Source organism: Gobio gobio (assembly GCF_949357685.1).
Source record: "Gobio gobio genome assembly, chromosome: 25".
In the NCBI taxonomy this organism is placed as follows: domain Eukaryota; kingdom Metazoa; phylum Chordata; class Actinopteri; order Cypriniformes; family Gobionidae; genus Gobio; species Gobio gobio.
The window spans coordinates 17,771,084-17,797,896 of NC_137121.1; the positions used below are offsets into that span (position 1 = coordinate 17,771,084).

General features: G+C 38.1%; 1 protein-coding gene across 1 annotated transcript in view; it reads left to right on the forward strand.

Annotated features, from left to right (window-relative positions):
• The first annotated feature begins 2,772 nt into the window (after window positions 1-2,772).
• Window positions 2,773-26,813, forward strand: part of kdm7ab (lysine (K)-specific demethylase 7Ab) — a 33,864-nt gene continuing 9,823 nt past the window's right edge. Inside the window, exons 1-10 of the mRNA XM_079809403.1 lie at window positions 2,773-2,906; window positions 17,665-17,750; window positions 18,018-18,135; window positions 18,824-18,984; window positions 21,920-22,061; window positions 22,176-22,362; window positions 22,706-22,868; window positions 25,387-25,474; window positions 26,385-26,491; window positions 26,605-26,696. Of these exons, the coding sequence (XP_079665529.1) occupies window positions 2,809-2,906; window positions 17,665-17,750; window positions 18,018-18,135; window positions 18,824-18,984; window positions 21,920-22,061; window positions 22,176-22,362; window positions 22,706-22,868; window positions 25,387-25,474; window positions 26,385-26,491; window positions 26,605-26,696 (1,242 nt within the window). The 5' untranslated portion in view covers window positions 2,773-2,808. The remainder of the gene's footprint in view (window positions 2,907-17,664; window positions 17,751-18,017; window positions 18,136-18,823; window positions 18,985-21,919; window positions 22,062-22,175; window positions 22,363-22,705; window positions 22,869-25,386; window positions 25,475-26,384; window positions 26,492-26,604; window positions 26,697-26,813) is intronic.

Consider the following 26,813-nt stretch of genomic DNA (forward strand, 5'->3'; position numbering starts at 1 on the left):
GTGCAACTGTGTTGTTTACAAAGTATTGAGCGGAATCCCGATTGGTCCGGGTCGACCCAAGGCGACGCCCCGAAGCTTAAATCCCATCTGACGCGACGCGACAAACGTGTAATCAACGCCTCCTCATTTCACCGCGTCGCAGACTCGTTAATTATAATGGAACCGTTCAGTGTTGTCGCGTCGCTTGCAGTGTGTATACGGGTATTTAGTTAGAGAGTTGCGCTTTTACCTCTACTGTAATTATCATATTTAGCACAAGGTGGTGCCATTGTCAATCTACTAGAAGTTTTAGGACTAGCAAACGGGCAGATTCACCATCCTTTTTTTCCGCCTTCTTTTTTGCATAGTGACATGTTTATGACCAGTGGGCACCCCCATAATATTAGCATAGGCTAATATAATCAAACTAAAATAAATAATACAATAATTATATTTTATTTAAATTGTAAAATATTTATTTAACATTTGTTGTACGTGCTTTTTATTTATGCACATTTAAATTATTCTTTAAAATGGGCGAGCATAGTTGTCATAAAAAATAAATTAACAATAACCAAAAATAGCAGTGGTCCTAAAATGTGACCTGGGCACTTTTTTAAACTTCCTTTTAAACTTTTTTTTTTTTTTTTTACATGATTCATGAATATAAAGAGTAACAAAATGTAATAAAACATAGTGATATTAACAAAATGTGCCTAAAAAGGTGTTAAAATATGTTACTTTTTATTTTTAAATACATGCGCAAAGTTCTTTGATCTTTTACAATCATGTTGGTATCATACATTTTTGCAAAATGTTCATAATATTTACTAAAATGTATATATCTTTTATTGCTTAATTTAATGACAAGTGTGTAGTGTGCCCATAACATAATAAGTACTGAAATATATTTTTTAAAACCTTTAAAAGATTCACAACATCAAAAATGATTTTTCCCAACCTTTTTTCCAGTTTTGAACAACTTTTAAAACTATTAAAAAATATACATATAATTATATTAACTACATTAATCATAAAAATATCTCAATTATATTTTATTTTATTATCACAATCAAAATATTGATTATGTCACACTGACTTTGATTTACAAATCACCTTGTGCAAAATGTGCATTTTCATCAAAAAAAATATTTAAATATTTTTTACGTGATTCATGAATATAAAGAGTAACAAAATGTTATATAAAACATATTAACAAAATGTGCCTTTTCAAAAAGGTCAAAATATGTTACTTTTTTAAAAGTCACATGAAAACAAAATGACTATACAAGCCTACAAGTTTTCTAAATAAAAATAATATTTAAAACAAAAAAAAACAAAAAACAAAATTGCTTCACTGCTTTTTTTTTTTTTTAATGTGAGTTTTACCAAATAAACCATATGATTGTTTCATTTATACACTGAGCCAAGTCTAAACATATTACCACTATTTGCTGTTTTCTTATTCAAGATAATTGCTTTTGTATTCACCATCTTTATTCATTTGTCATGTTTACAATTTGTATTTGTTTGTTTATCTGCTTCCCATCATGCACGGTGGCAATTAAAGCATATGAGTTAAATTTTGCAGAAATATTTTAGCCTTCTCTCTAAATATGTTATCTTATCTTATGTTATCTTATTATAATCTTCCTAATTCGCATGATAGATAAATATGAAATATGTTTGCATGTTTAAAATAGTAATCCGATGTACTCAAAGTAAGATTTCAAATTTACGTTCATATTTCATATGTTAAAAGGAATCCTGGCTTAGTAGGCTGTAATCTAATGACAGTAAAATATGATTACACGTTAAACTATAGTTTATATATAAACAAAAATAACCACTATTGGTTTTGGCTAAATGGACTTTAAAATCTTGGACTCAAAAATAAAATTAAATCTTGGATTCATAACTTGTTTGCCTTTTGAGGAATGAGGAGATATTGATTAAACAGATCAAATAAACATAACAATACATAACAAGACATAAAATAATAATATTAAGTAAAGATTATACAAAAAGACCAAAAAGTGAGCATATATTCAAAGTTTTAGTATAGCCTTTTTGTAACAGGAGGTTAAGGATTTAAAATAGATCTTAACATATTTTTGAAAGTGAGAAAATGGGGGGAAAAAACTTTCATAGTTTTACATTTATGGATAAAATATTAAAGTTGGAAAGAAAATGTTTATATTGTTTCTCAAAAAAAAAAAAAAAAAAAAAAAAAACATCCTTGAAATAAAGCTCAAAGTCTTCTTGAAACAATTTTTCTTTATGATCACAATGCCAAAAAAGATGCAAGAGGGTCTCTGGTTGTGAATCACAGAAAGTAGCCTGAATCTATAGCCTACTTCATTTATATTTTGATACAATAAAGTTTGCAATAAAGCAATAAAGCCTGCTTTTTTAAAAAGCTTTATTCATTCAGTAACAACAATAAGTACAAAATAACAGCAATAATAACAGCAAGAAAATCAGTGAAAACAAATAATAAAATACAAATAGTAATAAATAACACAAAGAATATATATAAAATAAGCAACAACATAACAAGGATGAATAACTATATACACAGGGGTATTGAAATCAAATCCATAATTTCTAATTACAACACAATGCTTTTTATTATCACCCAATTATCGTATTACGTAATGATGAAGTGACTTGGCGTGCCTCGCGCTCAGTGTGTTGATGCATGACGTCACGGCATGCGCGCGGCGCCCCTCCTCTCGCGTTCCTCTCTGTGTTGTTTCCGCATAATTAGAAGGAATCTCCGCCCAACCCGATTCCAGCTTGGCTGCGTTGTTTGGGGACAGTCCGAAGATGGCGACGGCCCAGCTGTATTGCGTCTGCCGGCAGCCGTACGATGTGAGCCGGTTTATGATAGAATGCGATATTTGTAAGGACTGGTTTCACGGCAGGTAAGAAATGTAACCGTTTCTTCGTCATATGTTGTGTCGGAAAGGCAACAAAAACACCCGCGTATAAAATCCTATGGCACTTCGGATGTCAGTAAGCCGTGCGTTGAGCTCGCTCGCTCGCACTGAGACGATTTCACGCGCTGCTTTGTCAATATTTCCAGGCGTTAATCGCACCCTTTGCCATTTTCCTAACATAAACACTCGTGTTGCGCGTCTGTTAATTCTTCCCTAGCTTCGTTGTTGTTTTGCAGTAAAATGTGGCTGTTTTTCCATGGCTTCTCAAAAATCCAGCGATCAGAGCAGCGAAAATGGGTTCACGTAGGGTTTTCTCAGTAGCTTTGTGGCTAGGATTTCAGAGCATCAGCTGACATGAACCGCTTATGCAGTTTTGTGTCACATTATATAGGATTTAAATAAATGTCAGCATTGACATGGATGTTGAAGTGCGCGTGAGATTGTCAGACGTCAAGTGAAGGTTTATTAATATTGTACATTTAACTGTAGTTGGGTGCTGTACATGCCAAAAAGCAAACTATTACAATGTAATATGAAATGAGAGAAAACAAAGTCGTAAAATAGCATAGCCCTTATAATGAAAAAGAAAACGAATTGCTATGGATTTGAGCTAAAGCATGATCGATGTGGTGCTGAAACTTGCTCTCGAGTGAACTCGTGCATGCTGTTTTCATGAATTTAGTTTATGGTTAAAATTATTAAAAACAGTACTTGGTAGTTATTACATAGTTGTTAACAGAAAATAAAACAAGCAGTTTAAGAGTTTTGGATTGTTTGAACAAAAATTGCACTTTCACCATAATATTGGCCGAACAACATCTGGATATTTGTGACGACTCGGTTTTTTTATTTTGTTATGCAGCCTATATTGAGACTTTGATTGCTCTTAGCTCGTAAATTAAATGTGTTTTATATCCAGGTTATTTCTTTGTTGGGTTTTCTGCAGCAGTCAGTCTGTGAAGCGTGAAGAAACGTGGGGGGTTTCGATGAAAAGTTACACGGGGAATGGGGGGGGGGGTAACTAAACAAAGACGTGTGGTTGAGTTTACGATATCAGACTTTTGCCTATTTCTCTCGTTAAGTGACTTAAATGTGCAGTACAGATTGCTTGGAAAGTAGCTTCTAATTTCGGGGTTTGTTAGGTTTAATGGCAGTACTAATTGTAAAAGGGAAAGACACGTTTGTAAAAGAGCGCAGCCCCTAAAGGTTTCTGTGATTGTTTGGTCTTTTTGATTGACAGCAGGGGTCGGGTATTTAAATCCCCCAGTTTTACAAATATGGGCATGTGGTTCCGCCTCTTAAAGGGGCAGGTACTGTTTGGCGTGTACACGGTGGAGCTGAAGCTGTGTGAAATGCTCAGGATTGAAAAATGCCGGAAGGCATGCAAGAACGCCGTGCTGCTTGTTTATAAGTGTGATACAGCTGGCTGGCACATTTGTTTTTAGTTTACCTGTAAACCTTTACACATTAATCTACTGGTCAAAAGTTTGACTTTTTGAAAGTCTCTCACCAAGGTTGTATTCAAAATACAACAAAAACACTAATATTGTGAAGTATTATTACAATTTAAAAGAAATGTTTTCTATTTTAATATATTTGTGATACATTCATGTGTTATTTCAGCATCATTACTCAAGTCTTCAGTTTCACATTATCCTTCAGAAATCATTTTACAGTTTTTCTCAGTCGCTTTGGTACATTTCTCGAATCATCCTCGACATTTGCAAAACAGTAAGTGCATTTCTCAAAACAATTCGTACAAATAGCAAAACACCATGGATTACCTGCAAAAACCAGTCTCTTGCTCAAAATCCTTAGTTCATCTCTCAAAAGTAAATATCTGTGTCAATGAACATGTCAGTGCCATCAGAATGACAAGTCCTTGTGTCATTGTGTACGGATAAGACAGTCAAATTGCTTAGTCATATTGTCAATATAACTGTACTCTGGACGGATGTTCTGATGTAAACTATGGCTAAAGTTTTGATGACAATTATTGTAAATTGTTGGTTACACCTTAGTGTATGTGTGAGTTTGATTGTAAGAGACTGGACAAGATTCACATTTACGCTTTTACTGTTTGTACTGTAATTTGTTGACAGACCATGTCATTGCGGTACAGAGAGAAAAAGACAGCACTGCATAGCACAAAGGAAAAAAAAACTGAAAAACAAAAGTAGAAATATGAACGTCTAATGGAAATGTATAGAAATATGCTTGACATATGACAACTTGTTCAACCATTTTGCATGAAAAGACTTATGCTATGAACTAATGCCTAAATGTTTTGGGGGGTGAGACTATTCAACAGAGACCCAATATAATACATTTTGATCAACATGACGTAAGCAACTGATAATATAGGAAACAGCAGAAAATTGTACATAATCATTTGCATGGATGTACACAAGCATTTGCCACTTGTTCAAAGAAATGAGAAACTGCTTTTTTGATGTGCACAAGTGACACAATGATGTGAGAGTTGAACAGGTAGTTTTGAGAATTTCAATTCTGATCTGAGAAATGTACCAAAGCGACTGAGATAAACTGTAATATGCTGATTTGGTGCTCAAAAAACAAAACCGTTTTTACTGCATAATATTTTTGTGGAAAACACTTCCATTAAAAGTTTTGGGTAGGGCTGTGTGATATTGAAGAAAAATGCGATGTGCGATATCCTTGTTAAATAATGCGATATTCGATATGCGATACGATATTGCTTTAAGTGTGTAAAATCTATTTCTTTCCCCAACTGATATCTTTCACTTAAAGCATAACCGATTGGTTTACCTGAATACTCATCAAGACAGCCATTTTGACATAACTGTGTGTGTATTTGACAATCCAAGTGTGTAACAAGACACGAAAAAAGCGGCTTGTGCGCACGTTTCGGTGTGTGTGTCAGACAGCAGACGGAGCGAGACTGCAAGGAGTTGTTTTTTGCTAGTTATTGCATGTAATAACTCATTTTAACGTCAAGCAAGTCACATAAGTAACAGTCGTGTGCCCAGTGTATTCTCTGCTATATGCATCAACCTACACGTACACTTTTCACAATGTTGAAGTAGCATATTAAAATCATTCAGATATTGCATACCCTTGCGATATTGCGATATGTACATTTGCGATATTTCGATAATTTCGATATATTGCGCAGCCCTAGTTTTGGGTAAGATTAAAAAGAAAAGGAAGAGGTATTAAATTGATAAAGTATTAGTAAAGGCATTTATAATGTTACAAAAATACTGTTCTTTTGTACTTTCTGAATTTGAAAAAAAGTGTTGTTTTCTGGCCAAATATTAAACAGCTAAATCTATTTTCAACATTGATTACACTATGAAATGTTATAAATCAGCACCAATAATAATAAATGAATACCGAATCAGTGTATTAGAATGACTTCTGAAGGATCATGTGACACTAAAATGATGCTGAAAATTAAGCTTTGCAATCACGGGGATAAATTGCATAATAAAATAAAATATATTTAAATAAAAAAAGGCTTAATTTCTTTCATAATATATGGTATATGTTGTATTTCATGTGTGACTGAATGCAGGTCTGGTATCTCTCTAACTACCGTCGTTTTAAAGGCCTAGCATAAACCGGTCACAACCAAAATTTTCCACCCTTATTATAGAATATAAATATTTACCATGGTTTTCAAGCATATTTGCATTATTAGGCCTGTGTGTTTAAATTGCATGAGATGTTTAATTTTGCCAAGGGGCTTCTGTATCTTTGCATTACAACATTGTGGCGCCCACTGGCACTGTTGATAACGCGGGATAATCATATTTGTGGGATGCGTGGTTGATGTGTTTTGTTCAGTTACTCAAAAGGTTCCGTGTGTCACTGCTGCCTGCCACCAATGGGATTAAGCTGTCTAGCCGGTCACCCGGGCCTGGCTGTTATCTGGCTCCATGCACAGCCTGGTTTGGGAGACAGGAGCTGCTGGGGGCGATTGCCTCTGAGAATTACGAAACTCCTTATATTCATGCCTGATAGTGACAAGATGCCCAGATGTACAGTTTCCTTGGATGTTACAGATTTACAGTGACCTTGGAATGTTACCTAATGACTTGTATAAATGGTTAGTTTATCCTAAACAAATCCTCCTAAACCAGTTCTGAGGTCTGTGATTCAGTGCGTCTCTGTCTTTTGAATAATCTGTATTTGCATGCTTGATGCACGGGCGTGGGTGTGCTTGTGTGTTTGTAGGAGGGAAAAGATTGATGGAGGAGGCCTCACTGCCCAGAGGCAAGTTCAAAGCCCCATTCATCAACGTCCCTCTGAGGTGGAAAACACTGAGGAGAGATAGATGACTTCTGTCTTGTCAGCCTAGGTTTTTAGTTGGATTGGCCCGGTCGAAAAGTCACCCGTTTTTGTATGGGACATTAGGGATTCTTAATGATGACAAGATGATCTTGTGCTGCTTCACTCGAATATCAATTAGGATAAAATAAAATAAAGAAAATGATTAGTATGCAGTTACTAAGTTATAAAATGTCTTGCATGAATATAAATGCATGCTTCTAAATTCGATATTGGTTTTCCATGGTCTTCAGTTAACAATATTATTTGAGCCGTTTGTCAGATGGATTTTTCACAGACTGGTTATGATGGAGGTCTATTGATTTCATGACCATTATCCACTTTATGAATAGACCGGATGATCTCACTGGTCATCTGTCACATTTGCCATAGCTAATAAGGGCTGTTATAGTATTTTAATGCTTTGAAAAGGGAAAGTAGTTTGAGCTGTGGGAATGTCGCCTCAAACCACAGGTTTGGTTTCACTCGTCACAGAATACTAGACTCTCTTGAATGTCGCAAGACACTCATTTGTTTTGTGACATCATTGATTCAAAATGTACTATATTGTTTTATTGTTGTAGTGAATTGATTAGTAATCATTGTGACAAATCGAAAACAACAGTAAATCTGACACTTGCAAATAATTCATAAATATAAAATATACACTCACGTAAAGGATTATTAGGAACACCATACTAATTCTGTGTTTGACCCCCTTTCGCCTTCAGAACTGCCTTAATTCTACGTGGCATTGATTCAACAAGGTGCTGAAAGTATTCTTAGAAATGTTGGCCCATATTGAGATAGCATCTTGCAGTTGATGGAGATTTGTGGGATGCACATCCAGGGCACAAAGCTCCCGTTCCACCACATCCCAAAGATGCTCTATTGGGTTGAGATCTGGTGACTGTGGGGGCCATTTTAGTACAGTGAACTCATTGTCATGTTCAAGAAACCAATTTGAAATGATTTGAGCTTTGTGACATGGTGCATTATCCTGCTGGAAGTAGCCATCAGAGGATGGGTACATGGTGGTCATAAAGGGATGGACATGGTCAGAAACAATGCTCAGGTAGGCCGTGGCATTTAAACGATGCGCAATTGGCACTAAGGGGCCTAAAGTGTGCCAAGAAAACATCCCCCACACCATTACACCACCACCACCAGCCTGCACAGTGGTAACAAGGCATGATGGATCCATGTTCTCATTCTGTTTACGCCAAATTCTGACTCTACCATCTGAATGTCTCAACAGAAATCGAGACTCATCAGACCAGGCAACATTTTTCCAGTCTTCAACTGTCCAATTTTGGTGAGCTTGTGCAAATTGTAGCCTCTTTTTCCTCTTTGTAGTGTAGATGAGTGGTACCCGGTGGGGTCTTCTGCTGTTGTAGCCCATCCGCCTCAAGGTTGTGCATGTTGTGGCTTCACGAATGCTTTGCTGCATACCTCAGTTGTAACGAGTGGTTATTTCAGTCAAAGTTGCTCTTCTATCAGATTGAATCAGTCGGCCCATTCTCCTCTGACCTCTAGCATCAACAAGGCATTTTCGCACACAGGACTGCCGCATACTGGATGTTTTTCCCTTTTCACACCATTCTTTGTTAACCCTAGAAATGGTTGTGTGTGAAAATCCCAGTAACTGAGCAGATTGTGAAATACTCAGACCGGCCCGTCTGGCACCAACAACCATGTCACGCTCAAAACTGCTTAAATCACATTTCTTTCCCATTCTGACATTCAGTTTGGAGTTCAGGAGATTGTCTTGACCAGGACCACACCCCTAAATGCATTGAAGCAACTGCCATGTGATTGGTTGATTAGATAATTGCATTAATGAGAAATTGAACAGGTGTTCCTAATAATCCTTTAGGTGAGTGTATATATATATATATATATATATATATATATAGTACCGTTCAAAAGTTTGTGGTCGATTTTAAGATTTGTAAAAATGTTTTTGAAAGAAGTCTCACCTGCATTTATTTGATCAGAAATACCCTAAAAACTGTTATATTGTGAAAATTATTACAATGTATTTTAATATATTTTATTAAGTAATTTATTCTTGTGATGGGAAAGCTGAATTTTCAGCATCAGTCACATGATCTTTCAGAAATCAATCTAATATGCTGATTTGCTGCTCAAGAAACATTTCCTATTATTATCAATGTTGAAAACAGTTGTGCTGCTTAATATATTTGAGGAAACCATGATACAATTTATTTATTTCTTCAAAATTCTTTGAATAGAAAGTTCAACAGAGCAGCATTTATTTGAAATAGAAGTCTTTAGTAACATTATAAATGTCTTTACTGTCACTTTTGATCAATTGAATGTGTCCTTGCGGAATAAAAGTATTAATTTCTTAAAGAAAAATGTACTGAACTTCTGAATGGTAGTGGATCTCTAGTTTAAACTGTAAGGCTCTATGCTATTTTTAATGGCAGTTACAGTCTTGTTTGTGTTTTGATCTCCAAACAAAGGTGAGAGTTTGCAGCACAGTTGCGTCTGGAGGAAGTCCCCTGCTCTTGTTGGGGTGATGGTCTTGGCCCAGCTTGTGGGTTTGAAGCAGTAAAGCCAAGTTTCCTATGCTAAATGCAGTTTCCTGTGCTCATTACTCTCAGGGGCTCGCCTGTGTCGAGACAGTCGGTTTCTTCACAAAGAGACATAAAGTAGGAGAGGGGAAGGCTTTAGTTTATCTTCCATTGCCCTCATTTTATGTTTTGTTTCCTGCTGCTTCACTGTCTGTTTGGCTGAGGGTTTTTTTTGCTCTCAGTTTCCTCCCCGACTTCCCTCAGCCTGGCTTAATTTAGCAAATAAGTGCAGCCACACATCAAAACGGTGTTCTTTGCAATGAAGATCCGCTTTGCTAACACAAAGGGTATAGGTTCACCTCACAATCCTGCTCGGCCACTTTATCTTACTGTTCTATCATTATGCCCTGAGGCAAAGCACTTAACCCTTAGTTTATTCCAGGGAGTCTTTGCAATTAGAGTGTTGTAGGTCGCACAGGATGAAAAGTGTCTGCTAAATGACGAGTAACTCAAGCTTGGGACTGATGGATGAGGGAGTTCATTGTCAGGTTCTGCTTTAGCACCCAACTCGGAAACCCTACACTAATTTATTAGGGACCCTATAAATTACTCAAGTGAATGAGCTAATTGTGTCTTGTTTACCCAGGCCCATTTCATTCCAAACTTGTATGACCTTTTGTTTCTTCCGTGGAACACACAAGGAGATGTTTAGCAGAGTGTTCATGCTTCCACCAAAATTACTCAGCACAATTTGTCCCCTGAACTTTCCCCCCCCCAGACCTGTTGCCGTCTGCCTTTCCATAGCCATCTAAAGTACCGTGAAGATTAGGCAAATTAGTCTGGTGAAGTAGGACTGCTGTCGACTTTCCAGTTCCTGCTAGATTTTCGTGCTCCGTATATAAGCTTAAAGGGATAGTTCACCCAAAAATGAAAATTGTGTCATCATTTACTCACCCTCAAGTTGTTCCAAACCTGTATGAGTTTTTGTTCTGCTGAACACAAAAGAAGATATTTAGTAGAATGTAAAAGCAGAGCGAGCAACCATTGACTACCATAGTATTTTTTCCCCCTACTATGGTAGTCAATGGTTGCTCTATCTGCTTGGTTACAAACATTCTTCTAAATATCTTCTTTTCTGTTCAGCAGAACAAAGAAACTCATACAGGTTTGGAACATCTTGAGGGTGAGTAAATGACACAATTTTAATTTTTGGGTGAACTATCCCTTTAATAAAGCCTGAACCTCGTCGCCGGCCCATCGGCGTACCCATTTAATTTCGGCTTGTCATCGTTCAAAAAACAAACAAAAAAACCTATCCAGATAAATCGCGCCATCTGGATATAGTGAACTTGATTGTGGTTGGATGAGAAGTATAAACATATACCATTCCGACACCCTATTGGTTTGTACGCGATCCATCGCACCTGCACATGGCACAAATCACGTAGTGCTCAGTAGTAGTACACACATATGGTTCTTTAATGTATTTGCATTGTACTAAAATGCGTTCATTTTCCATGGGCATGTATGCGGCTGAAACAGGTAGCCTAGTGCATCCCAAATTTTATAACATTATAGTCATTATGGCCTTTAGAAAAAATTTTTTTTTTGAGGTGGTGGGGTAGTGCACTGTAGGCCCCTGTGGCACGGCCTAAGCTTTTGTCCTCAATGGCATTTTTTTCCTTACATTACTTTTATTTTTATACTTTGAAACCAGTACTTTTACTTGAGTAAAAAGCTTGCGTTGATACTTCAACTTTTACAAAAGTCTTTTTAAACCCTATTATCTATACTTCTACCTGAGTAATGAATGTGAAAACTTTTGGCTGCATGGAGTCAACCAATCAGCATGTTCAGCGCCCTAGTCCCACTCCCAAAAGTTCCTGAACTTTGAAGAAGTACTGCCTCACGAGCTTTCTGAGGGGGGCTTTTTTTACCCGGAACTTCATTTAGACCAGGGGTGGGGAATGTTGATCCTGGAGGGCCAAAAAACACTCACCTGCCTGTAACTTTAGTACTCCTGAAGACCGCTTCAGGTGTGTTTGATTAGGGTTGGAGCTAAACTCTGCAAGAGAGTGGATCAACGTTCCCCACCCCTGATTTAGACCCTGGTCCCTGCACACCCCAAAGTCCCTAGTTCCTGCGGTGGAAATGCGGCTAGTGAATGGTGACCAGGGGTTATCAAGCTCAAAAAGCAGTCCATAAGACTTGTGTGCTACAATGGAAACTTATGCAGTCGCATTTACCATTTATATGGCAAAATTCTGCAGACGAAATGCAGTCATCTCAATAAGAATCTGTACGATCTGTAATTTCGTATGAGCCGAAACATTTTCCCATATAGATTTGGCATCGTGTTCAAGTTTGTTAAACTTTGAACATGCTAACTCGCTGAATTTAATAATAAAAAGCTACTTCGCTTGGAAGTGACCTCTTAGTCATGTTGATATTGATGATGCACAGTGTACAACCTTTATTAAAATAATTGCCTACATTTTGTCAATTTGATCATTCCTTTATGATAGCTTTGGTGACGAAAAGACCAAAATTGAAGTTATATTGTATAGAAAAATTTCAGATATTATGCTATAAATAGTATTTGTGATTCACAGATTAAAGGAAATCAGCAATGGTTATGGATGACACAGCGAAATGACTAGATTCATTTAAATTGGACTTTTTTTTCAAAAATGTATCTCTTCTGAAAATTATTAGCACCATCAGTAATAGAATCATTTAAAGGGATGGTTCACACAAAATGAAAATTCTGTCTTCATTTACTTGCCCTCAAGTCTTTCCAAACCTGTGCAACAAAAAAAGAAGATATACAGAAGAGAGAAAGTCATACAGGTTTGGAACAACATGCAAGTAAATGATGACACCAATATTTATTTTTTGTGTTGACTATCCCTTTAAGAAGCTTTAAGTGTAAAATTGGATAATTCTGAATAGTTAATCCTTTTGATTCCCATCCCTAATTCCTTAGTAGCGCATATCAAGTGCTTATCCAACAGTTGTGATGGACTAAATAGAAATGTTACTTGAAATTCTCCACATTTCCATGCATGCTTTAGTCAGCAAGGAGGCCTCAGGCTCAAACCATAGTACAAAGTGGGATTCTGAGAGCATAATGGGATCTATGGCTTACATACTGTGAATTCTGCCTGTGAACTTGCCATCACCATGGAGACTCTTTTCATCTGCTTGCAGTCTAGGTGAACGATTGGTTAAGCCTTCAGGAGATCTCATTGGTTGTGTTGGGTTTATGCACTTATGATGGCTCCTTCAAAGGAGCCTTCAAGTATCTTCCAACATTCTTCAACTAAAACCCTTGCTAGGACCTACATTAGACCTGAAAAGCCACGCGAAACCAGCCCTCACCCATTATCTCAGGAGCCATCAGAAATGTATTGCCTTCTCATTGGGGGCCCTTGGGCACTTCTCCAAAAGCGTGCAGTTGAGAAAAATGGCCACATCCTCTTATTGTTTGCCTAGACTTGTTCCATCTCCTGATCGAGCCTACATTTCCGCTGAGTAATGACTATCTCCATTCAGGCTAAATGGCAGGTCATAAGCGCTCCGGGAGGAACGGCTGTTCTTCAACCATGGAAGAGGTTCTCACCCTTCACAGTCTTGATAAAGCCGTTCAATGTGCTCTCATGTCTTTTGAGGCCAAATCCCAACATCTTTTTAGGGCTTAAAGGCTCTTCCTTCCAGACACGGACAACCCAGATTTATGATACTAGTGGAATGGAGCCCAGAGTCTTGTTTGTGTTGTTATTTCTCAAGTCAATACGCTTTTAGGCAAAGGATCATCCAGTATGGCCATCTTTCTAGAGTACATTATCTCAATATTACTGTTGTTTTTGTTGTGACATGCGTCCCATTTAGACAAAAGATTTGGACCGATGCAATGACATTCTGTTTCCCTTGAGGCCCCCCCCCCCAAAAAAAAACAACATGCAATACCAGTGCAACAGTGTAAGCTTAGGCAATGAGAATGCAATGGCATGGTAAGATTTAAATGAATAAAATATCACTGGAACAAACAAGTCTGTTACTGCATTTCTCATACTTTAATGCTATTATTATTATATTTCACACTAAACCACCCACTGGAGGACAAAAAGTGCATGGTTTAGCAAGTCTCATGAGGTTCTGTGGAATTTGTTTGTGACAATGTTATATGGTTGTTGGCTTGCTCATCTGCGTTAACAGCGAAACTCTAATAGTGAACTCTAACTCTCAGATATTTCCAAACCAGAATTAAAGGAAAGGAAAAACTTATTCGCTTCATAGCAAGCGGCCTTCTAAGACCTCGTATTTGACTGATTTGGTATGTAAATAGTACAATTCGCACATAAATATTGGGTAAATTTAGCCTTTTTTAGCCATTTGTCTTGTCTTTTGAGTTATTTTTTGAGCTTGTTCTGCTGGTCCCCTTTCAAATTAGGTTCTATGTGGGTAAGTGCAATTTAGAAAAAATATATTTTATTTTATTTTAGTTATAAATTACAATTGTTCATTGTAAATTCATGTTCCATTTTTTTCCCCTTTTGAGGTAAAAATGAATGGTAAGCTAGATTAATAAATGCCATGAAACTAATAAATTTTTCGTTCTTGATACCTAATGCAACAATTAATAGTAACAAATTTGAACCGTGTTGTAAAGTGTTACTATTTATACATATGTTGATTCAGATATATTTATATAATAAATAAACAACAAGGATTAATAAAAACATCAAGACATGTACAAATATATTTTATGTGAGTACTTGATAGCAACACTCGATTATTTCATCACCCTTATTTCATAATTTAACTCTCCATAGCAGAAACTATCCAATAATATTGCACTTCATATTTTCTTTTCCAGTTGCATCATGCTCTCTTTCTGCCTGAATCTTCTTGTTACGCTAGCAACCCACCAGTCTCTCGTGATGTAAGCTCTCTTGTGGCCTGAACTCATTCAGATTCAGAACTCAAGCTGTCTTTTTTTTTCTTTCTCCCACCAGTGCTGTTCTTTTCACCCATCTTGCTTGGCAACAGAGGAATGTTTTATCATCTGTTATTGTGGCTCAAAAACTCCTGAGTCAAATCTGTTTTTAGTGACACTGTGTTCTTCACCACAGATTATTCAGATAGAGTAGGATTTAACCGTTCTCTCAGATTTGAGGAGAGAGCTGGTGTGTCGTCCAACAGTAGGTCAAGAACTGAGGCGGTGTGATGTAATGATCTCCATGAGTCACTTCCTGCATGTCCTTTTTGGTTGTCTCTTCACTATCACAAGTGAGAGTCTGAAGGAAATGGAGAGAGGGAAAGTTCTTGGCCGGCATGTAGCAGCTAGCACAGATTGTTCTGGCTCCTTTGAGGGGAAAAAAACGTATGTGGATGTTGACGTGGTGCACTTGCTTCCAATTGGTCCCTCATTTCAATTTTATAAAATTTGTTGACTAGGTTTTTTTGGGGGGATAATTGAAAGGGTTTAGTCCCCGTCATGCCATTCCAAACCAAGCTGGTGAGCATCCCGTTCAGTTAATCCAATTGCTATTGGTACGTGCATGCAATCAAACGTGACAATATTATCCAGATGTGCAAATGGGATTTGATAGCTTTTTGTGCAGTGTAAACATTCTTCAAAATGTTTCCTTTCCTATTCCACAGAAAAAATAAGGTTCGAAACGAAATGCGGGTGACTAAGGGCCCTATTTTAACGATCGATGGCGCAGGTGCGCTCAGGACGTGTGTGAATCCACTTTTACTAGTTTAACAACGGAAACGTGTGCTTGCACCATGAATTTGCGAGTGAAAAGACTGAACGCTTCTCCAAAGAGGAATCCTTTTATTTGTAATATTTAAAAATGTTTGTGTGCTGCTGCGCATCCCTGTGTGTAATAAGAAGAGTATACATGCGTTGTACACCCGCCTATAGGTGCATTACTATCGTGCCCTTTAAATAACACAATAAATGCTGCAAGATTATTTTGGAAGGCTTAATAAACATATTTATAAATCAAACACAATCATTAGAATAAATCCAAACAGCGCTAAAGTGGCACATTTCCCTTAAACGCTGCATATTTGCTTACAGTCCCTAAAATAATGAACAAGGATACAATAACCACAAAGCCAAAAATCATATTTCGCTAGAAGAGTAGAGTATTTCACAAACGACTTTCCTGAACAACAATCAGCTGACCCAAGTTTCTTCACCACATTAAATTATGCATAAACCATTTGGAAAAAATGTAAAAACCCAAAAAGCGCTGAAAACATGTCATGTTTCAACAGGACCGTAACTTTGTTTTGTCTGGCAGCTAACGTTGTTAATAATGTATAAAAGAAAATAATAAAACCCAAATTTTCCCAGTAGGAAGGCTAATTTCAATGTTTTGATGTAGACACCACCATTGCCACTCAAATGCCACTGTTTCCCACACTGGTTTCCAAAATAAACACGCTCCCCTCCCCCGTTTACCTCATGTCTCGTGCCCTGGAGCACAACCAAATGTAACCTCACATCTGGAGCTCTGGTTTAGCCGGGCCTGTCTGGGGTTAAACATAATCGACCGTAGATGACCCAGTCTGGAGTTACTCTTCGGTCAATGCAGAATCTGTTGAATCTTTGGGATTCATTGAGGTTGCTAATCGAGGTTTTTTTGAAAAGCCGTGGTGCACCCCATGCATATCATTTGTTATATTGCAGTGTCAGACTACTTCAGGCTACTTCCAGCTAGTCAAGCGTTCTCCACATGAAGCCCTCATTGTTTGGAGCACTTCACTCTGGGTAATGTAACACTCAAACCAAGGAGTTAGCGAAATTGCTTTCTTTGGCAACATCGAGCAAAACCTGAGCCAGAGAAGTGTGCAAGGCCTCATTACCTGTCTGGCTAATGAATCTCCACACAATGCCAGGAGCTAGCTTGTCATATGACTTCCTGTGAATCAACATGCCTTTAAGCTAATTGGAAGGTGTGGCTGGAAGTGGAAAAATTAAGAAGTAGGGCAAAGAGGCCTTGAGCGATAAGACGCTTGTTGGCAAAGCTACTGAACACTTCAGATGTGGGGAAATGTTTTAATAAGCTCCTTCTGCAGGTGTGAGCCAGTTTGCATATTGTTGTATAGCAAGAGTGCCGTACAAGATCCTGTCCTCCTTCCTCAAAGTAATTCCACTGGGTAATCAGTGCGTGAATAGAAATAATGAAAATGCGCTAATATGCTAAAAAAATAAAATAAAAATGGCTTTCTGCCTTAGCGCTATTAGGTAAGAACAGCTTTTTTTAATTAGCTAGATATGATAGCGTGCTACATGTCTTCATCTGTTTTCAACAATAATCATAAGAAATGTTTCTTGAGCAGCAAATCAGCATATTAGAATAATTTCTGAAGGATCTTGTGACACTGAAGACTGAAAATTCAGCTTTGCATCACAGGAATAAATTACATTTTAAAATATATAGTGATTAGGGTTGCAAATGAAATGTATATTAATTAGGGTTGCAAAGTTTCCAAGAATTTTTGGAAACTTCTGAAACTTTTCTGGACATTTTCAGCCACTTTGCAACCCTAATTCAAATAGAAAACAGTTATTTGAAGTTTATTTTTGCTATTTTTCCCCCCCTATATTTTGGTTCAAATAAATACAGCCTATATAGAGACTAAAAAACTAAATATCTTTCTGACTCCAAACTTTAGAATAGTAATGTAAGATACCATTGTTTTCTTGCATTTGCATGGCTGGAAGTATCTGTTTGGAGGACTGTGGTTGCATATTGACTTTAGCCTAACTTCCATCAAGGATTCATTAGTCCTTGCACATACAGTATCCCCAGAAAACTATTTTGAGCTTTCACAGAATTAATTTGTTTACGTTTGTTGTCTTGCAGCTGTGTTGAGGTAGAAGAGCACCATGCTGTGGACATTGACGTTTACCACTGTCCCAACTGTGACATCCACCACGGACCCTCTTTGAGTATGTATCCTCTTTTTTGACTGTTAGGCCCTATCGGGTCACACTTACCAGTACATTTAAATGAAGCTCCTCAGATTTTTCCTTATATGTTACCAACCTAATTATCTGATGAGACAGGAGCTGGTTAGGATGCTGTGCGTCTGGACAGCTGAACCACTGTGATCAACAAGCAGTGGTGCACAACAGATGTTACGGCATTGTGGTAGTATAGTAATAGATATTGTTCAGAGACCAGATGTATTGAATTCTCTCTGCCTGATTTTACAGTGAAGAAGCGAAGCAACTGGCACAGACATGACTACACTGAGCCTGATGACGGCAGTAAGCCAGTGCAGGCTGGCACCTCTGTGTTTGTGCGGGAGCTGCAGGCCAGGACCTTCCCTAGGTAGGTGTGCCAATTGTGGGAAACCAACACCGTCACGACAAAGCACAGCAGCGCTTGGTGCCGCCCATAATGCCACACGATTTACATGGGCACAGCTAATGCTATTCTCTGAAAACCACTGGTCATTGTGGCAGTGGCCTGAAAACTTTGATTGTAGATTACAGTACAAGCACTTCAGCTAAAGGAATAGTACCCCCGAAAAAAACTACTACTACTGTATATACTACTGTTCAAAAGTATCTTATGCTCATCATGGCTGCATTTATTTGATCAAGAATACAGTAAAAAAAGGTAATATTGTGAAATATTATTAAAATGTATCATTTCTATTTTAATATATTTTGTAATTAGTAAAATGTAATTTATTGCTGTCATGGCAAAGCTGAATTTTTTAGCATTAACTCAGTTTTCAGTGTCACAATCCTTTAGAAATCATTTTAATATGCTGATTTGCTGCTCAAAAAAACATTTGTTATTATTATCAATGTAAAAATAAAAATAAACAGTTGTGCTTTTTTCAGACCTTTTTATGTTGACCAAATCTTTTTATTCATGCATTGGACATTTATACTTCTCTTATACTTTTTTTAAATAACAAATCGTTTACATTTTTTGCCTAAATAGTTCACACTTTGTTACTCAGACCTGCTTTCTAATCAGTAAATATCCTGTGTTTTTTATTCTCCAGTGGAGATGAGATCTTGCAGCAAATGCAGGGCGGTCAGGTCACCCAGAGGTATCTGGAGAGACATGCCTTCCGGTATCCCATCGCTGTACCCAAAATGGAAGGGCTTGGTCTCCGATTACCTCCGCCGGATTTCTCCGTCAAGGATGTAGAACGCTACGTCGGTAAGGAGAGAGAGTGGGATGAGTTACTATCATCCTCTTCACATTGTGCTCCACATTATAGCCATTGAGCAGCAGCGCTTCATGGGTTTAAATATTAATTCCATTAAGAGTTGTCTTCATGTAATGGAGTTGCATTACAGTCCACCCACTGCAGAGATCAGATGTTAATCTTAGGTGAGTCAAATGGGTCTAACCTTTTAGCAAACATTAATTAACCCATAATGAAATAAGAGTGTAGATAAGTGGTGTACCTTACACCAGCCTAGCACGCCTCATCTCATTGAGAGTCTGGTCCTTATAGTTTCCAATTACACAGCCGCTGTATCTTCCCCACTCAGCTTTGTCCACAAAGTTTAGGTTACAGCTCACTCCTCTACCTCTCACATTTGTGTTTATTAACATATGAGCACACAGTGATCAGCTGCTCCATTTGGATCCTGGAGGGGGGCCTGTGACCCACTGGGAATGAAAGTGTGATTATATTGCACTTACAGTGAGGTGACAAAAGATTTGCTATTACCACACTTTTCTGGTGTCTGCGTGACTCCTGTTGGGGCACCGCTAATGTATTTAGCTCTTTAAGTAAGCAACCTGCTAAGTGTTTTTTCCCACTGATTTTCAGATGCTAGCCTCATTTACTTCCAGTTCACACTGAAGAATATGATTTGTATTGTGTATGTGGTCCAAACTTCTAGGTATTTCCTCTGCAAACACATTAGCACATTGCTAAGGTTAGTGCAAAATGCTATTTGTTGACATTTTGGCTCCTGTGTCTGCAACAACATGTTGATTTGCTGGCAAAAGGAGCTGTTGAGATGCATGATAGGGAATTTGTGTGAAATATCAGAGATGCTCGTTTATTTGATGAGCTCTTTGACTTTTTCTAAGCAAAGAGATATGTGTGACTTTTTAGCAGCGACCGTCAATAGGTGCGACTTCCCATAGCATTATTTCAAGCTGATTTCTAAACGGCTGGCTTATGCACAATTTTTTTTGCAGAAACAAAAACCAAAGTTGACGTTCTATTTTGGAAATTAAATTAAGACAGGTTTACTTTTTATGTTGTTTGGGGTGCTGTACACTCATGTGATATAACCCAAAGTTATTCGGCTACTAGCTGGACAAATTTGACATTTTGCTACGCTAGCATTATTTTTGGCCACCGTGAAGTGCGTCAGCACTGCTGACTTGTTGGCTGTATCCAAAAGCTGAAAAATGCTGCCTTCGAAGTATGCATTCTAAGGTAGGAAGGCATCAAGGCACGTCCAAATCCAATGCTAGCTTCACTTGCTGTTTTTATTTGAAAGCAGCATAGATGTATCCTTTGCTATCTATGATATCCCACAATCCTGTCTGACCATTGAGCTAAAAAAATAAAATTGGTGTCTGAAAGTTACGGTTAGTGGTCAGTTTGTGTGTAAATGTACGTTTTTGACTTTTGATATTATTTCTTAGCGAGAAATTACTATTATAGTAATTAAATATTCACTTAGTTGTCACCAAAGCTCGCTCTATTCTATTGTAGAGAGTTAAACCAATACAATGCCTGTCTGAAAAATATGTTTTGTGAGGTACCTTCATGCGCAAACGCTGCCTGTGAATTGCCTGATAAGGCTGCGAGGCAACAAGTCAGCAGCTTAAGCATTTGGGCGCAGCCGTTGTAGCTTATCCATATTGGGTGCACAAAATAACACAGGTCACCAGATTAAGTGCTATTTTCACCGTTTTACTCTGATTTCAGCCCTTCAAAACTCACAAAGAACACTTCCCGTGGTTTTCTGCTCATTTTGCAAGAGAGATGCTTTTCAGCATTCGTAGAAAAAAAGCTAAAAACATTACATTTGTGACGTGTGCTACTTTGAATTTATATCTGTAGACTGACTATATGCCAGTCAAAAATGTACATATACAAGTTGAATTGCTTGATGAATGTTGAAGTTCACTGCAGTGACGTTACGTCTGGGGCACGCACTAAAAGCTCTAGCTTTTGTGTTTAATGCACTTCTGTCTGCTAACTGCAGGATAGCTGCCCAGCTAATTCAGTTACTTTAGTGGGCAGCTTGCCTGCATGGCTCCCCAGCCAGCCAGCAAAATCGAACATTGTGGGTTTTTCCACATTGCCATTTGCTTATAACGACAAACCGCACTGCACTTCTTTTGTGAAAGCTGCTTTTGTCCCACATTGCTTTGGGAACATGCTTTTGAGATCATAAATTACATTTAAAACACTAAAAACGTTTGTTGTTACTGGACAAAAGGAGAAATTAATGGCATAAATACTTTTATTTATGCATATGTAAACACATATTGTAGTCTTAGAGTTTGGAGTGCCTGGAATCTTTTTAATCGAACCCGTATTTGTTGATGTTGTTGTTGTTGTTATAACACCATTGTGGATTCGGATCCATAAAGGATCTAATAGACATTTTTATTGGCAGGGTTGCAAGTCATGATCCCAGAACAGCAGTAAAGGATCTCTTTATGGTCTTCTTTGTGGGATGAGTCTCTTTCTGGCTAGGTACACTAGGGTGCTGTTTGTGTACACAAGCACCAGCTGTCCTGCTCCGTGTTTGAGGTTTTTCCCAGCCGCTTTCTGATGGGGTTTGATGTTCTGCCTGCCAGTTGTCTCTCTCACAGTTATAAACATCAGCTGATTTCTTGTTAAGAAACCTCAAGTGAAGCAGATCTTTCAATGTAACTTCAATAGAGAGATGGCCTTATTTGAGGACAAAGGGAAACGTTTTAGTGCCAAGAGTCTGGGCATTTGACATGATGTGCAATCTTTCTTTCATTTAAAATATACTTTATGGCCATTTAATGATGTTGATTTTTGCACTTTATCCCTGTTAAGTTTGTTTGGGTAATGATATTTTGGTATTCTGTTTCTTTGATGCCCACACATGCACATCACTCAACTTGCTCCCTTTGCTTATAGGAGGTGACAAAGTGATTGATGTCATCGACGTGGCCAGGCAAGCAGACAGCAAGATTAAACTGAGAACGTTTGTGAAGTATTACTACAGTCCTCAGCGGCCGAAAGTCCTGAACGTCATCAGTCTGGAGTTTTCAGACACCAAGTGAGTATCGTTTGAAAGCGGCGAATTTGCAATTGCTGACATTGAACATGAAGATGCCTTGTTTGCGTGCTGAGAAAATGTCACTTTGATGACAACTTAATGTCTTGTGCTCAGGATGTCAGAGCTGGTGGTGGTCCCTGATATCGCTCAGAAGATGTCTTGGGTGGAGAACTACTGGCCTGATGACTCTTACTTTCCCAAGCCATTTGTGCAGAAGTACTGTTTAATGGGTGTGAAGGACAGCTATACCGACTTCCATATTGATTTTGGAGGCACATCTGTGTGGTACCACGTCCTGTGGGTAAGTTCGTATCACAAACCTTTTGATCTTTCTATTCATTAGAGATTCCTGAAAAAATGTATCACGGTTTCCACTAAAATAAATGTTTCTCGAGAAGTAAATCAGCATATTAGAATGATTTCTGAAGGATCCCGTGACTCTGAAGACTGGAGTAATGATGCTGAAAATTCAGCTTTGCCATCATGGGAATTAATTGCATGTAATTGCTAATTAAACCATTCAAATAGAAAACAGTTGTTTTTTGTTTGTTTTTATACAGTTTTTGATAGATACAGGGTGGGGGGAAAAAGAAAAGTTAATCTAAAATGAGGGATAATCACTGACTAAATTGCCTCACCTGTAGGGGGAGAAGATTTTTTACTTGATAAAGCCAACCCCGGCCAATCTTGCACTATATGAGGAGTGGAGCTCGTCCCCGAACCAGAGCGAAGTGTTCTTTGGGGAGAAAGTGGACAAGTGCTACAAGTGTGTCGTGCGGCAGGGAACAACACTTCTGATTCCAACAGGTTAGCATTATTTTTTTTCTTTTTGGCCACATCAGTGTATTTTATTTTATTTTATTTATTACATTTCATTTAATATTTTCATTTCTATTCTATTTTCATTTCATTCATTTCATTGTATTTTCTTTTTATTATGATGCTATTCAAATAAAATAAAATATTATTATTTTATAATGATGCTTCTGACATAAATGAAAATAGCATTATTATAATATAAAATGGCTTTTTTTTTTTTTTTAGTGAGGTTCCAAAATAATAGTAACTTTGAGGTGTATATTTTTTCATTTATTTATTATAATTAGGTCATCCTAAGGTACTTTAAAGGGGACCTATTATGCCCCTTTTACAAGATGTGTGATATAAGTCTCTGGTGTCCCCAGAATGTGTCTGTGAAGTTCCAACTCAAAATACCCCACCGATCATTTATTATAGTTTGTCCAATTTGCCCCTATTTGGACGTGCGCAAAAACACACTGTTTTCGTGTGTACCTTTTTAAATGCAAATGAGCTGCTGCTCCCGGTCCCCTTTCCAGAAGAGGGCGGAGCCTTAAGAGCTCCTGCTTTGGATACTCTGCAACAACAAAACTGGAGAATCTCATGCAACTGAAATTGTCAGTAGTGGTGTTCAGCCTTATATGTTCGAACCAGAGTCGGACACAGATGGAGAGACTCAGGAAGAAGTTACAATGTTTGTGAATGGTTAGTTAAAGGTGCACTATGTAACTTTTCCGTCCGCTAGAGTTTGATGATGCCACGTTTGAATGCAGAATCTTGGGACATGTGGTGGTCTTCACCTCACAGCCGGTGGAAAAGAATCATGCGATTTTATTAACGTTACTGTAGAATGAAGCAGAGCAGGAACGAGTGTTGTGGAGCTGAGCAAGGCCGCTGGATCGATTGTTAATAAGATGAAGGCAACACACACCTTGCGAGCAGCAGGACTTTTATTATGACACAGTCACTGGCGCTACTTCCGCTTTTCCGGTCATGAGTATGAGGTAACGCAGCTCTGTTTATCATATTAGATACATCTTTCATGTGTTGAAAATATGACTTCACTCTGTGCGTTCGCTCGGCGGCTGTTATGACATATGTTGCATACAGAGTAAAGTGTTTCTGCAAAATAAAACCGGAAATCGAGGGTAACGCAGATATGACGCAATCGAAAGACGACTCCCTCACACGTCCCGGTTCCTTGGTTAAAATGGCAATTTCTCACGATTTACAAATAGTTGGAAACATTTGGTTGTGCTCCATTCTTTCAGAATCAAGTTTTGTGCAAATCCAGCATTGAACTGGCCCTCGTTGGCGAAGCGGTCTGGCGTTAAATGATTTGCACAGACATGTAAGACCTACCTAATTTCTTCAGCACATTTCCTTTATAAATTAAATTCATTCACTGTGTCCTCAGTGGCTGTGTCGCCTGTCCTCAAATTATTTTACTTTCTGTTGGTACAAAAACTATACCCTTCACATTGAAGGAGAAAAATGTTATGTTTGTCTGAGGGTTTATACGGACACACGATGTTGGAGCAAGAGGAACCGTAGAGGAACTGGTATTGTACTTACTGTGGAGCAGCTGTCTTTTAATGGTGGTTCCACAGGAAGGCCAGGGCTGATTTGTGTTTTTCGTTTCAGGTTCAGACGTAGCTGGAATGAGCAGACAATCTTACCACCCAGAAAGCATCCAGTATATTGTTCATTAGTGAAGCTCCTAAGCCTTTTTTGAGTTATGATACAAACATCCAGAGTGTATTGTCATCATGACTTCATATTATATATTAAGTCATATAATAGGGTATATATGGGTGGTGTCATAAATCTGAACATTTTATGAAACCTCACACTCAAAATGAGTAGTTCGGGATACGTGGTCTTAAGTGAATCTGGTTCCCAGCTGTGTTGATGGCACTAGCAGACTGGTTTCAAACCTTCACATCCTCCTGCTGCGAGACCGACTTCAAAAGTCCTTCAAAAGCTTCAAATATGAAAGTTGCTCATTGTCGGGGCTCTGCCTCTGAATCTGATGTATATTTATGCTTTCCCACACTTCGCATGTGGCCTATATGTTGAAGCGTAGACAGGAAGTCGTGGATGTAGATGACAGACTGGTTGTTTGGTGGGCTCTGCAGTCTGCAGTGGTTTTGAAACACTCTGGGGGTTTGATTCCCCTCAGCAGATCTCAGTTAGCCGTATAATCATGGCCCACCCAGCAAACGTATGTGAACTTTTGCTTGCCATTTGAAGTCCTGTGCATTTACCGCATTTACCCAGTTTGTTGTAGGAGCATGTTTGTAAAGTTTGAAGGTGTTGGAGTGACATTTCTATGAACTCAAGATCGGAATTGTCTAAAAACTTTCAGTGGATTTTGTGAAATTGGTCTCTTGGTCCAGCTTTGCCGCACACCGGATATGAATGGCTCACTGTTGGCTAGAAGGGGACAGCTGCAGTTCAGACCAGATGTCTGAATGTGTCTGCATCTGTCGGTCAGCTGTTGACACACTCTTGACCTCTCTTGCAGGATGGATCCATGCGGTTCTCACCTCTCAGGATTGCATGGCTTTCGGTGGGAACTTCCTCCACAACCTCAACATAGGCATGCAGCTCAGGTGAGCGAGTGCTTTGACTCTTCAGAAATCAGAATCGGAATGCTGTGGCTTCTGTAAGCCTTGATGTGTCTTAAAGGGTTAGTTCACCCAAAAATGAAAATGTAATTTATTACTCACCCTCATGCCGTTCCACACCCGTAAGACCTCTGTTCGTCTTCGGAACACAAATTAAGATATTTTAGTTGAAATCTGATGGTTCGAATCTTCATGAAGCAGTGTTTTTCGGGTGTGGAACGGCATTAGGGTGAATAATAAATTACATTATTTTCATTTTTGGGTGAACTAACCCTTTAAAGTTGGCCATTACATTTTGTAGATGTACATTTTCTTTCCTCTTCCAGACACATTTGCCAAATATTCAGGGCATTTTCTCCAAAAAAAAATCTGTCTAGAATGAAAATGTCCCTAATAGTATAATAGTAGTAGTAGTAGTAGTAGTAGTAGTAATAATAATAATGGTTTATTATTAAAATTATTTATTCCTTTATTTATTTATTGCTCTTGTAATAATAATTTATGTTGCGTTCATAATTTATGTTGCATCAAAGGAATAAAAAAATAACAATTATAAACATTATTTAATTATACAAGCTAGCCATTTATTAGTTATTACTAAATTAAATAAACAGCAAAAATAATAACTTGTATTATAACTAATAATGAAAATGATTTAAAAAAAAACAGCAACACAAGCTTAAATAAAAGTAAAACAAAAAAAAATATTATTACTGCTACTGCTACTACTACTACTACTACTACTACACATTCTACTCATCCAAGTATAGCCAACCAAATATTCCTCAAAAATCACTTTTGCTGTGTAATGTTTTTGTTTTTCATATCAGCATATTGGCATCTGAGCTGTGTGTGTCTTGTGACTCAAGTGGAACCATTTATGTCCTCACATTAGGTGCTATGAGATGGAGCGGCGTCTGAAGACTCCAGACCTCTTTAAGTTTCCTTATTTTGAGGCCATTTGCTGGTATGTAGCAAAGAATCTGCTGGAGACTCTCAAAGGTACGTCATCTTAAATCACTCAGCATGTCAATACAGGGCACTTAAATCACTGGCGTGCTGCCACTCCGTTCCCTGGTGTCCCTCCTAATCGGCTGCTCATTGTCTGTCGTCAGAATCACGAGAAGATAACTGCCTGCCTCCAGAATACCTGATCAAGGGAGTGAAAGCTTTGATAACTGCACTGAGGAACTGGCTGAAAAGAGAGGTGAAAGAAATGGAGTCTTCTGTGATATAAGCAGCGAAGCGTACCCCAGACCACCCTTTTTATGCGGACTCGGGGTGCGGTTCGCTGGTGCGCATCTGATGTTCGCAAAACAATGTT